Here is a 14,271-nt window from a genome sequence, read left to right as displayed (position 1 = left end):
CACCTTGCAACCCATCGTAGTCACCCTGTATTTCCCCTACCCTCGCCAGCCCTAGGCACCCACTAATCTACTTTCTGTCTCTTTAGATTTGCCTATTCAGACATCTCATGTAAACGGAAGTAGACATATGTGGTCTTTTGTGACTGGCTTCTTTCAGTTACATGTTTTCAAGCTTTACCCATGTTACAGTGCATCTAAGTGCTTCATTCCTCTGTATTGCCAAATGAGACTTGATTGTATGTATATAACACATTTTATTACTCATTTATGAGCTCATAGATATCTGGGTTGTTTCTACTTTTTGGGTAGATTTCCCCAATCTTATTTTAAAATGCTAACTTACAGATCCAGGAAATTCAGCAAATCCTAAGCAGGATAAATACAAAGAGACCATATCATTATCTGCTAAAAATATACAGAAAAAATTTTAATAGCTAGAAGAAAAAAATACATTAAATACAGAGGAACAATAGTACCAGTGATAGCTAACTTTGCATTATAAACAATGAGATCCAGGTAACAATGGAACAATATTATTTAATGCTGAAAAAGAGAGACTCCCCTACCCCCAAAAAGCTTGTCAATGCAGAATTTTGTATCCAGCTAAAATATCCTTCAAAAATAAGGATACAATAAAGACATATTCATCACAAGTAGACCTGCATCACAAGAACTGTCAAAGGAAGTTCTGTAGGTTGAAACGTAAAATACTAGATGGAAATTCAAACCTACAGGAAGAAATTAAGTTCATTGGAAATGGTAACTATTTAGATAATATAAAAAACAACCTTTTTTATTTTAAGTTTTTTGAAAGACAATTGACCACTTAATAGGAAAAAAAAATTGTACTTTGGGATTTATTACATAAGTATTAAAACCCGGGAGCATGAGTCTGCATGATGTGTTTGCAGCATTTTAACTGGCCCCGTGTGAGTACAGTAATGGGAGCTGATAGTGTGATGGGCCACGATATAGTATTTTAATGATGGGACCAGATAATTATTTACAGAGTCATAAAATGCCATACTAAGGCATTTAGATTTATAGACAATAAGGGGCCACTGAAGGTTTTAGACAGGAGTGACATAATTTCTGTTTTTAAAGAATATATATGGTAGTAGAAAAAGAAGAATTATGAAAGTTGGGGAAAGATTAGAGGCAGAATGAATGGTTAGAAAAGGACTGTAAAAATCCAGGGCTTGTTTATTTTTTTAAAGTACTTATTCACTAGAATGTTGTGAATGTTTAATTTTTATTTGACTATTTTTCTCTCTCTTTTTTACAAATTAACGATAGGAATCCAGAAACATTTTGGACTACCACAGGAATGTTTCCCCAGGAGTTCATTATTTGTTTTCACAAACACATAAAAATTGAAAAGCTTATAATCCGAAGTTACTTTGGTAAGCAAATCATACATTAATTTTCATAATTTTAAAATTTTTCCATGGGCAGAGGGCACATATGTAAACTCTGGCAAGCATTAATGTTTCTTTGCAGCATGGAATCCAGCTTTATTATTGAGGTGGGAGAGTGAGGAGCGTGGCTTAACTGCCTTGAGCACAGTTAGACTCCATGAAACTGCAGATTTGAAACCCTTCCAAAGCACATAATAATTTCCATGCAATTTGCTATGTGAAAGTCTTTGGCAAAAGACCCTATTTGAACATAAGAAGCCAGCTTGCCAGAACGCTAGGTTCCTTGATATATTTATTAAAGATTCATTTGGCTTGGGGTTCTCTGTCAAATTCTTTCTGAATATCTGATAACCCTGATTATTTGCATTGGATAATTTTGACTCTTCTGTTAATAATGACATTTTCTGAGGGATTTAGGGGGGAAATCTCCCATTGGAATATCATTCTAATCCTGTCTTATGTTTATGTAAGGATAAAGTATATCAGACAGAATTGTGGCAGGAAACAGAATACATTCCAGATGGTTCAAATGAAGAGATTTTATTGATGGGACTACTTACAAAATTATGTTCTGACTTAAGAGAATAAATCAGGGATGGTGAGACGCCCAGAAACTGGCTACAGCGGGAAGTCATTACCACCCCTGGGCCCGGTGGGGGAAATAGTGTTATGGGAGCCCCGTGAAAGCTGGAGCCTGTAAATGAGGGCCTGCCTGGCAGGAGCGGTAATCCTGAAGGGACACAACCACTGTCAAAGACGTGGCCCTGAAGCAGGAAGGGAGTGGAGAAAAAACAACCTGACCTCACTTCCCCACTGCTCTCCGGTGTCCTCCCAGCCCCTCCCCTTGGCCAGATCTGACCAGTAGCCAGAGGGCAAGTGAGGGAACAACGCTCATCTCCCCAGGGAACAGAGGAGGGAAAGAATGGATCTGGGGGAGCTGAAGCTGGGTCAAGGGTATGGAGAAAAAACAGTGCAGAAGGAAGGTGACTGCGTTCCTATTGTCTCTCTTCAGTCATTCCTTATAGAGGCTCTGGGGTCAGACAGACCTCAGGTTTGAATTTCAGCTCTGGCACTTGCTAACTCTTTATCATTGAACACTTTGCCTAACATCTCTGAGTTGCCCGATTTCTCTAAGCCTGCTTTCTCATCAGTAAAGTAGGTGAACGATACTTTTCTCATAAGGCTGTAGTCAAGAGTGAATGAGTAAGTGTGCCTGACACATAGTAAGTTCTCCCTAAAGATAAAAATGTATGCCCAAGACTACAAATATTCATATACAAAAATATCTGTATGATACCAAATTCAAAAAGGCTCCCCTAGCACTGTGTTGTGTGTTTGCACACACTTGCAAGATTACAGTGACGTGAGACTGCATTTCCCCATAGGGACTTACGGAGACAGGGTGAGTGAGTGATTTTTGAACGTGGTGTTCCTGACCCCAGTTCTTTGTGCAGTCTCACCAATCCTGACAGTCTTAAAGGAAAAACAGGAATATAGGGATAATGACATGGGATCCGTTCGATAATTAATACATCATTTACTTTGTTTATTTACAATGCCAGTGCGCACTTTGAGGATTGAGAAGAGCACGTCTAATGAGCCGGTCGATTTTGAGCAGTGGATCGACAGAGGTATGTGCTTGTTTCACCAGCGTTGTTCTGAGTGCGAGGGAGACGACGGTTGCCTTTGACTCTGTGTTTCCAGTCAGTCTGCATTTAGGTGAAAAATGATGACCTGCATGACTCCTGTGACATATTTACAGCCTAGAAAAACCCAGGTTTGAATATAAGACTGCTTCTTTACTTACTGGTTGTGTAATTGGTAACGTTACTTAATTTTTCTGAGTTTCTGAATCCTTATCTGAAAAATGGAGATGATACCTACCATTTATGGTTTTTGTGAACAAAACGTCTGCCATGTGGCAGACAAACAATAAATACTAGTTTTTGGATTTCTTTGCAGCAGAATTTGTAGCCTCCAATTAAACTCATATTGCCTTCCTGTGTCTATCTCATTTCCTTTCCAAAATACTGTGAAAATAATAGTAAAGGAATGAAAAGAGGCATAAACCTTAAAAGGACAAAAAAATAAACAAACCAAAAAGCAGGAGACCAAAGCAGATGTGAGAGATCAATATATATTATGGAAGGGAAGATACAAATGGAGAAGTAACTTCTGTAGCTGAAGGGTATAGGTTATAGCCTAAGTGCCTGCCAAGGAGAAAATTTAGGAGAAGCAAGCCAATTTGCCCAACAGACCCCCAGATACATGTAGAACTTGAAGGCAAATGGTAACAAAGTGTGAGTGAGACATAAACCAGAAAAAAAGGGTCATTAGTTGAATATCAATATACAGAGTTGTTGGACCCTAGATAGTTTCTCTCACTGCCAAAAGCTAGGTGACCACTCCTTCCTCGCATAAACCACCCCAAGAGATGACTTTGTTCTCCCCAAGGCACATTGAATGTTTAGGCTCAGAACTCAGGGAGACCAGGCATAGTTGGGAGAGTGAATGAGACATGGAGGTGAAAACAGGGATTTAGGTAGAAGCCTAAATACTGAATAGTAGGAACTCCTTCTGTGCTTTGTGGTTTATGACAGCAACCAAGAATACAGCCCGAGCCAGGAGATGAGAGGATTTATTTTTGGAGAAAGTGAATGGCCCCAGAAAAAAGGTCTGTGGATGTGGACAAAGACTAGCTCATTTCCCAGTCCCCCCATTGAAGTCCACTATTCACCGAGCCTGGCTCATGCACGTAGTTTTCAAATGATGTATTCATAAGTAACAAAAGACAGCCAAAGATCACCAGACATTTGATGAAGGCCTCAAACCCTGAATATAATTAAGCCTTTAGCTTTAATTTCCAAGCTATAGGAAATAGGCAGATTAGAGGAACAAATTAGGTGAAACCATGAGAAGCGAGATGACAAAATGTGGGACATTGCACAGGACAACTGACCTGGTCTCTTCTATAAGCCAATGGCATGGGAAAAACATGTGCACAAGGGAGAGAAAGCAGCTCAAATTTAACAGAGACAGTGCTGATTTGAATAAATCAACTACAAATAGACATTTTGGGGGCAATGGGAAAATTTGAATATAGACTGGGTACTGTGTGATAATAAAGCATTTTTGTAATCCTCACCCGAGGACATTTTTTCATTGTTTTTAGAGAGAGAGGAAGGGAGAGGGCAAGGGAGGAAGAGAAACATTGATGCAAGAGAGAAGCATCAGTTGGTTGCCTCCCATACGTGCCCAGACCAGGGATATGCGCCCAGACCAGGATGAACCTACAACCTAGGCATGCGTCCTGACTGGGAATCGAACCTGCAATCCGTTGATTACAGGCCAATGCTCCAACCAACTGAGCCACATGAGCCAGGGCTTAATGCATTATTTTTAATGTTAGCGTGATAAGGTATTGCGGTTATGTAAGAACATATCCTTATTATTTAGAGATGGATAATCAAATACTTGGAAGTGAAATATGTTGTCTTAGACTCATTTTAAAGCACTTTAGTAAAAAAAAGATATGAGACAAGTCAAGTATGGTGAAATATTAGTAACTGCAAAATCTAGATGACGAGTTATATATAGGAGTTGTGTTCTGTCTGCTTTTATGTTTGTTTGAAATTTTCTAATATTTCATAATTAAAAAACTAAACAAATGGAAAAAGACGTTATCATTGACTTGTGGTTAAGGAGGAGTCGAATAAGAAAATGTGATCATAATTTGTTACTTATTTCAGCAGCAAATAACATGCATATAAACAATAATGTAGACATCTAGTGTTGATTTCAAAATTGAGAGGATGGCAGGAGGGACAAGTTACTGGAGGAGGAGGAAGAGGATATTAGTTTAAGAGACCTAAATTTTCACCAACCGTAATATAAAGTCAGTAAAAAATTATTAAAACAAGAAAAGGAGTATAAACGTAGTATAATTCCAAGGGGAAAAGTTTAAAGGATTGAAAATGTTTATGTACCTGTAGGGAGCAGGACTGGAGGACAGGAGAGGTCAAGCAGAGGATTCCTGGTTTTCATGACCTCAGAGAGAGGTTAGGAAACAGAAGGAAAGTCATACATAATCTTACTCCCCAGAGACTTCCCTTTGTATAGTATGTGCCTTTTAAAATTATGTACACTATTTTCATACAAGTGAAATTAATTTCTAAATAATGTCAGTATTTCTTATTATACCAATATTTCATGTTTCCAAAAGAATGTTTGATATTATTAACTCATGACCAAATAAGCTAACCTGTCCTAAAATCATATGAGTAAAGGTTTTCTAAAGTTGGATACCAGAGAAGATCGACTCATGGGTAGCATCATTCTGCATCAGAGTAAAAATGTATTGGGACAAACTGAGCTCTAGCCATTGCCTGTGGGAACAATAAAACGGCTCCTCTCAGGCTTGCAATTGCAGTTAGTAGCTCGACCCTTGAAAGGGATTTTCACATTTTATTAATCCCTCACTTTATATTCCTTTACCGTAATTTCCATTTGGTTTTCCATATGTTTATAGTCACTAGAGATATTTTATGGCTCATAAATAGTTTATCTTTCATACTTTCTTATATCAGATATCTCTATTTGTATGTTAAATTTCAACCCCAGGACACTGGTGAATCTGAGTTAACTGTAGTTTAGCAGACATCATGTTGTGCTGAACATAAATTTCAGTAGCAGATCCTCATGTACTTGAGCCCTAACTCATTTCTGTTAAACTTATGTTTTAGATCTAGTACACACAGAGGGGCAGCTTCAAAATGAAGAAATTATGGTAAGTAAATAAACTTTGTAGAGATAAACATTATCTTTAGCCAGTGTAATATATTTAAATTTTAAACTGATCTCTAGAGTCATAAAGGTAATAAATACTCTCATGATATTATGGTTTCTGTACTTAATCAATAGAGGTTATTCTCAATAATATTATAGTCTAAATGTAGCATTCATGAATTAGGCTTTTATCTATTCACAGACAGAATGACAGCAAGGATAAAACAAAATTCACTTACTTGTTTTTGTTATAATTTTATTGGAGTTATTTACTTGCTTTGCTTTCTTTCATTTGATTGTGTAGGCCTTTTAGAATAGGAAACAGAAAAAGGTTGAGATGCCAAAATTGGATGTTAATTTAATTACGAAAGGACAAAGGAGTTTCAGATGAGGGGAACTGGAGCACAGGATCAGCAACAATTAAGCCAAAGAGAGATGAGGTGGAAAGAGAATAAGCATTTTTTGGACAACATTCCATTGGGCTTTGCTTGTCAAGTGGGATGAATGCCCGTTGATGAGGAAGCTGCTGCCTCATCAGGAGTTTCTCTGTTCCTGCTAGTTTGTCAGACTCCGGTTTTAGACAAACACAAAAATGGGGAAAAAATGAATGTGTGGTGGGGGTTTTTGGTGGCATTGTTTGTTTAATAAAGGTTTCTTGAAATGAGGGTTAAAGTGGTATCTTGTCCATTAAATTTCCTTTATCACAGCTTGTTGGGAGCTGCTATGAAATCAGTATTTTAAAAGAGTCTGTTTGGAAGTTTTTGAACCGTGTTACTTTTCTCTACCCCCCAAATGTGCCCAATGATGAGGAAGGGGAGTTGGAGGTGTTGAAAAATGATTAGACTGAATTTATCTTACTATTTTTATCCAACTTTACCAATGGGTTATGATTAGGAAGTCTTTGCTGAATACTTTGCTTCCGGACTCACTATGGATCAGGGAGACTCACATCATTATAGAGCATTGGGAAATAGTATCGGGGGATGGGGAGGCTGAAAATCACTCATCATTTTATCACTCTGTCACAACATCTTTTACTACACCTACTTTCTTCCAGTTGTCAACCATATGCATCACAGATAGCATATTTTGCCGTGTATAGCATGTTCCCATGTATAACATGCACCCACGTTTTTGGCCCAAACTTTCAGGAAAAATATCTTTCATTTTAATTTTTTAAATCAATTGTTTATTTATTTATATTTTTTATTATTTTATATATTTTTTCTTGTTCTATTTATATTTAGATACTTGCTTTTTGCTGTATAAAGGAATTTAGCATTTATTTTTGAACATATTATGATATAAGAAATTTTATGTAATAAACAATTACAAAACACAAGAACAGATACAAGGTATTTCAGGTACTACCCATGTACAATGTGCATCCTTATTTTTCCCTCAAAAATCTGGGCAAAGAAGTGCGCATTATACATGGCAAAATACGGTAGTTAAAATAGTAATGAATGAATAATTTTGTATCATTTTTAAACTTAATATTATGGCCATTTCTGGTCTGTTTTCTAAGAAACTTCTGAATTCTATTATCTTTACAAATATATAAGATAAGAAAATAACTTTCAATATATTTTATTTTTAAAGTATATGTTATTGATTATGCTATTACAGTTGTCCCATTTTTCTTTCCCCTTTATTCCCTTCCGCCCTGTACACCCCCTCCACCAGCATTTCCCCCCCTTTAGTTCATGTCTATGGGTCATACATATAAGTTCTTTGGCTTCTCCATTTCCTATACTATTCTTGACTTTCCCCTGTCTGTTTTGTACCTACCATTTATGCTTCTTATTCCCTGTACCTTTTCCCCATTATCCCCCTTCCCCCTCCCTTTCCCCCTCCTTGCTGATAACCCTCCATGTGATATTCATTTCTCTGATTCTGTTCCTGTTCTAGTTGCTTGCTTAGTTTGTTTCTGGTTTTGGTTTTTTTAGGTTCAGTTGTTGATAGTTGTCAGTTTACTGTCATTTTAACATTCATAGTTTTGATCTTCTTCTATTTCTTAGGTAAGTCCTTTAACATTTCATATAATAAGGGCTTGGTGATGATGAACTCCTTTAACTTGACCTTATCTGGGAAGCACTTTATCTGCCCTTCCATTCTAAATGATAGCTTTGCTGGATAGAGTAATCTTGGATGTAGGTCCTTGCCTTTCATGACTTAGAATACTTCTTTCCAGCCCCTTCTTGCCTGCAAGGTCTCTTTTGAGAAATCAGCTGACAGTCTTATGGGAACTCCTTTGCAGGTAACTGTCTCCTTTTCTCTTGCTGCTTGTAAGATTCCCTCCTTATCTTTAATCTTTGCTAATGTAATCATGATGGGCCTTGGTGTGTGCTTCCTTGGATCCAACTTCTTTGGGACTCTCTGAGCTTCCTGGACTTCCTGGAAGTCTATTTCCTTTGCCAGATTGGGGAAGTTTTCCTTCATTATTTTTTCAAATAAGTTTTCAGTTTCTTCCTCTTCCTCTTCTTTGTCTGGCACCGCTATGATTCAGATGTTGTAATGTTTAAAGTTGTCCCAGAGGTTCCTAAGCCTCCTCATTGTTTTGAATTCTTGTTTCTTCTTTCTGTTCTGGTTGGATGTTTCTTTCTTCCTTCTGCTCCACATCGTTGATTTAAGTCCCAGTTTCCTGCCCTTCACTATTGGTTCCCTGTATATTTTTCTTTATTTCATTTTGCATAGCCTTCACTTTTTCCTCTGTTTTGCGACCACACTCAACCATTTCTGTGAGCATCCTATCAGTGTTTTGAACTCAGCATCTGATAAGTTGGCTATCTCTTCCTCACTTAGTTCTATTTTTGGAGCTTTGATCTGTTCTGTCATTTGGGCCATATTTCTTTGTCTCGGTGTGCCTGTTATGTTGTAAGGTGGGGAGCCTTAGGTATTCTCCAGGATGGGGCAACCCACGTTGTGGTGCTGTATGTTGGGGAGGGGTCAGAGAGGGAACAGTGCTGTTTGCTTAACTCTCAGAGGCTTTCAGTCACTTCCCCTGCTACCCTAAAGCAAATTGAGCCCTTCTGGTGCTGATTCCCCGGGTGGGTGGGTTTGTGTACATTCTACGATCCTGTGGGTCTCTCCAGTGAACTCTCCTGAGAGGCTGGGAGTTTCTCCTGCTGCTGTAACCCCCACAGAATTTTATAGCCAGAGGTTGTAAGGCTTTCTTTCCCTGTGCTGGAAACTTTCCCGGTTGCTCAGTCTGTCTGGCTCCCCAGTTGTTCCTCCTGGTTTATCTGCATGCAAATGTGGGGCTGCCGGGTCCACGAGCTGCCAGCTCCCCAGCCCAGTCCTCCAACTGCTGTCTTGCCTCATGTTCTCCGCCTTGGCTGCCCATCTCTGCCTCTCCTACCAGTCTGGATGAATGTTTCTTCTTTAGCTCCTTGGTTGTCAGACTTCTACATAGTGATTTTCTGGCAGTTCTGGTTATTTTTTTGTTTTTAAATTTGTTGTTGTCCTTCTTTTGGTTGTGCCTCAGTATTTTTTATCATGGTAATCTTTTTATAAAATGAAAATAAACTCCTATAATTGATTAAGGAAGGTGGTTATGGCTGGGTGGTTTATGGGGTTTTCTTTGTTTATGTTTTTTTTCTTTTTCTTCTTTTTAACCTTAAGCTTTAAGTTGAAACACCATCTTAAAATGGGGTCCTTGTGCTTGCCCTCTGGGGAGGCAGTCCTGAACGGGCGAATATGCACATGGTATGCATATGCCTGTGGCACATATGTAATGGTATATGCAGACTGCACCTATCATCTTCCCCTGAACCTTTGCCTCTTGGGTTGTTGTGCCACTTTCCCTTTACTTGGCTGTATTTTTATAGTTAAGTTGGTTTTACTTGAATGATTCATGTTAGGGGTGGGGGGAAGTGAAAATACCCTTAAAGATGTGTTTCAACTCATCATGCAAATAAAAATAAATAAATGAAGTGGCAGATGTAAAAAAAAGAAAAAAGGTCAAATGTATGCAAATAGGCAAATGCTAACTAATTTCCTTTCCATCCCTCTGTCATTGTAAGTCATACTACAAGCGACCTCTTATGCATGTTCCCACTACCAGGACCTTCACCTTCTCAATTATTTTCTAAGTTTAAACTTCAAGGAATGGAAATCCTGGGTTGAAGGATATAGATGCATTTATAGCTTTTTAAAAATATATTGCCAAATTGCTTTCCAGGGAAATTATGTAAAATTATAGTAATGTTCCAGGGTAACATATTCTGAGGTATCATTCACTCAAAGAAATCTTTTATCATGAAAAATACTTTAGAAAGCCACTTTGAAAACATGGATCAGAAATATACGGTTGTAATTTTTAGCTCCATCTGCTATTTTATGTCAAAGCAAGGCTGCTATTTGGCTGATACACACTAGAACTGAACTAGAACAACTGTACTGTTACATGTGACTGGCTTCTCTTCTGAATATTATCATATATTGTTATGTACTTAGAATATTACTCTTGCATCAAACCTTTCTTCTGCTAACTGCTTAACAGTGAACTAGAATTGCTAAGAGCATTCATATTGATTTTCCCTTGCAGGCGCATGATGGCCACACCACTTACTTGAGATTCATTATTACATCAGCCTTTGATCATTTTGCAGCTGTGTATAGCATTTCTGCAGAGGGGACAGCAGTCTCAAATCTCTCTTAGTAATTAGAACAAAATGACTTTATGTGCTTTTTGACAACATATTTATTTAAAAATAAAGTTGTCTTTGATATAGTTTATTAAAGGGATTTGTATCATCTGTTCAGTTTTTATTTCTTTTCTCTTTAATATTTGGTGCAAAGGATTTGGTGTCATGGTCAGCAGCGATGGCCACCATGGAGAACGTCAGAAAGCTCTTGCTTCAGTCTATAGCTTAATCAAGGAAGTGACTGTACATGAAACTTAACTGATAGTACATTGTGTCCCACAGCATCTAACAGGGGACCCTTCAGGTCTCAGTGCATTAATTTTTAAATGCATTTATTGATTGATGCAAAGGTCTAAGTGGGTAGTGTATAGACAGCACACGATGTACAAGTGCAGCAAAGAGAAAGTACTTATGGGAAGGTTTCGCAGTGGTCATGGAACTTGAGCTAGGCCCTATGGAACAAATCATTTTATTTTTTCTTTTAATTTTATTTTGTACTGATTTGAAAACCTCAGAGAAGAGGCAGGCTTTCTTCTTTCTTTCCAAAGATGTCCATTATTCTGGACGTTTCTGTGTGGGTGTTTTTTGGATGAGGTTAACACTTAAATGGGAGGACTCTGAGTAAAGCAGATTGCCTTCTATAATGTGGGTGGGCCTCAACCAATCAGTTGAAGATCTTAATAGAACAAAAGACTGTCCTCTCCTGGGCAAGGAGGAATTCTGCCACCAGATGGCCTTTGGACTTGTACTGCAACGTCAGCTCTTCTCTGGGTCTCCAAGTCATTGTCCTGAAAAGTGGTGATTGATGAAGGAACGGGGCCGCTCTAGATCCAAAGAGATGTGAAAGCTCCAATAACCACATGCCGTGTGTGTTTCTTGTTTGGATACCGATTTGGGCAAACCAACTGAAAAGAGACATTTTTAAGAATTTGAAAATCTGCTTATGGACTGCTATTGCTCATTTTGCTAGGTGTGATGCTAGCATTAAGCTTTTGTAAGAAAATGCCTGTATTTTTTAGAGATGCACATATAAGTATGTAGGATTGAAATTACATGATATCTGGGATTTTCTTTAAAATACTTAAGTAAATGAAAGAGTGTTAGTTGAAGCAAATGTGGCAACAAATCATTGAATCTGGGTGATGAATATATGGGGTTTTGTTATACTAATCTCTAATGTATACCTGAAATTCTTCATAACAGAAAAATAAGTTTAATGCTACTAAGGATATTTTTGTGCATAAATTTTTTGCCTGCCTCTCAGATGATTTCTGTAGAAGAGATTTTCAGAAAGGGAGTACTCAAAGTTAGGAACAGTTTTAAGGCTCTTGAAACTTCCTGATAAATTGCTTACCAAGGTTTGTTGTACCAATTTACTCTTGGTAAGGTAGCTTTTAGATAAATGGAGGAGAGTAGGAAAGGTATTCCAAGAGCAACATTGGTGTGATCAGATGTGAAGGTGAGTACTTTTTCATAACATACATTTGGGAATGATGAATATGTAAGTTGGACAGGAGCAAAGAATAGACTAGAACCGTACATTTCAGCCAGATCACAGAAAGCCTTTAATACTTTCAGATATTTTTTCTGTAGCCACTAAGGTTCTTGAGAAGACAGGTGACTTAGAGCAATTGTGTTCATGTTCAATACATTGAAATGCTGTGGATTTGCTTTCTGCCAGCTTCCTAAACTGAGATGTCAATAATTCTTTGTGTGAAAACCACTGTGTTAAGCTTTAGAGATTGCTGGAAAGGATCTTCAGAGATTATCTGATTGATCTCTTTGGCAAAGGCCTAACAAATTATTTCTAAATCTTTTTCTCTGTTTCTGTGTTCTGTGGATGCCCAGAACAAGTCCATGTAATATTCATAATACCACTTTGTGATATTGAAAAAGTATCTTTGTGCCAGCTGCTGTGGCTCAGCGGGTTGAGCAGCTGCTTGCAAACCAAAGGGTCACTGATTTGATTCCCAGTCAGGGCACAGGCCTGGGCTGCTGGCCAGGTCCCCGGTTGGTGGTGTGGGAGAGGCAACCAATAGATGTTTCTCTCACACATCGATGTTTCTCTCCCTCTGTTTCTCCCTCCGTTCTCCTTTCTCTAAATAAATAATTAAGTAAGTAAAATCTTTTTAAAAACTATTTAAAAAATAGCATCCTTTAACCTTCATTATCCTAGGCCTTAAAAACTCATTTTCACCTTGTAAGTTTCAAGCAATGGATATAATCATATGTGGCTTTAGCCTTTATTTTGTTTTTCACTGCTGAACCCCATCATCTTTTTAAAGTCTCATTTGTCCCGCATCGGCTTCCTCTGACCCCCGCATTTGGCCATCTCTCCACCTGCACACCAACTCTGGATTGCCAGGATGCTGTGTGTGCTACATGGTTTAGACCTTTGCAGCTTCTCCTGCCTGGAGGGCTCTTTTCCTTAGGTTCTATACTGCTAGCTTCCTTACTTACTTCTGATCTTACTCAAAGGATACCTGCCCTGGTTGGAAGGCTAGCCAGCTCCCTGGGGCCTCTTTTATAAGAGCACTAATCCTATTGATGAGGACTCAGCCCTCATGACCTAATCACCTCCCAAAGGTCCCACTTCCTAATACTATCACATTGAGTTCTAGGATTTAGGGAGTGAATTGGGGGGGCGGGGAGCGGGAAACGCATTTAGACCATAGCAGTATTCCAGGAAATTTTGATATAAAATAATCAATACTGCAGTATGTCTTGTTGAAGTTAGTAAACTTCTAATATAAAGAAAGAATTGAATAGGTTTCCAAGCAGAATAAAAGCAATTCAAGTGCCAGGAGAAATAAAGTAGGTGGGCTTCAGACTTCTGCTCGCATTACTGCTAGGCAACAGTGGAGCAATGTCCACAAATCTCTGAGGCAGAGAGATTGGAACACAAGACTCTGAAACCCAGCCAGGTATTCTTCAGGTTTAAAGACTACAGACTGGCATTTGCGAGCATGTAAGACTTCAGGGAATACAGGATTTACATCTCTCTTGAAAAAACATCTTGACATTTTCTAGACATCCTGGAATCCTTCCTCTATCGAACATCTAACAGTGCTGGATAAAGTACTTTAATACACTGTCTTTTTAAATATTTTATTTGTTTATTTTTAGAAAGAGGGGAAGAGAGGGAGAAAGAAAGGGAGAGAAGCATCGATGTGTGAGAGAAACAGCAACTGGTTGCCTCTTGCATGGCCTCCAACCAGGGACCCGGCCTGCAACCCAGGCATGTGCCCTGACTGAGAACCGAACCAGCGACCTTTCAGTTCAAAGGCTGGTACTCATCCCACTGAGCCATGCCAGCCAGGGCTAATACACCTTCTTAAATTAATGACGGTTTACCAGAAATGAAGGACATAGTCTGTGGCCAGGAATGGATTGCGAGCCCAACTCCAGGGAGGTGAAGG

General features: G+C 38.6%; 1 protein-coding gene across 3 annotated transcripts in view; it reads left to right on the top strand.

Moving 5' to 3' along the window:
• Nucleotides 1–14,271, top strand: part of IFT25 (intraflagellar transport 25) — a 45,509-nt gene that overhangs the window by 15,261 nt on the left and 15,977 nt on the right. For 2 of the 3 annotated variants that reach the window (XM_053919942.2, XM_053919944.2), the window contains exons 4-6: nt 1,297–1,403; nt 2,981–3,049; nt 6,161–6,204. In XM_053919942.2, coding sequence (XP_053775917.1) covers nt 1,297–1,403; nt 2,981–3,049; nt 6,161–6,204 — 220 coding nt within the window. Of the gene's footprint in view, nt 1–1,296; nt 1,404–2,980; nt 3,050–6,160; nt 6,205–10,752; nt 10,962–14,271 lie in introns of those variants that run through there. The other variant, XM_053919943.2, reaches the window with a different exon arrangement.

The sequence above is a fragment of the Desmodus rotundus genome, chromosome 3 (genome assembly GCF_022682495.2).
Source record: "Desmodus rotundus isolate HL8 chromosome 3, HLdesRot8A.1, whole genome shotgun sequence".
Lineage (NCBI taxonomy): Eukaryota > Metazoa > Chordata > Mammalia > Chiroptera > Phyllostomidae > Desmodus > Desmodus rotundus.
The sequence above is the reverse complement of the archived record's forward strand: the minus strand, read 5'-3'. Positions and strand labels throughout refer to the sequence as shown.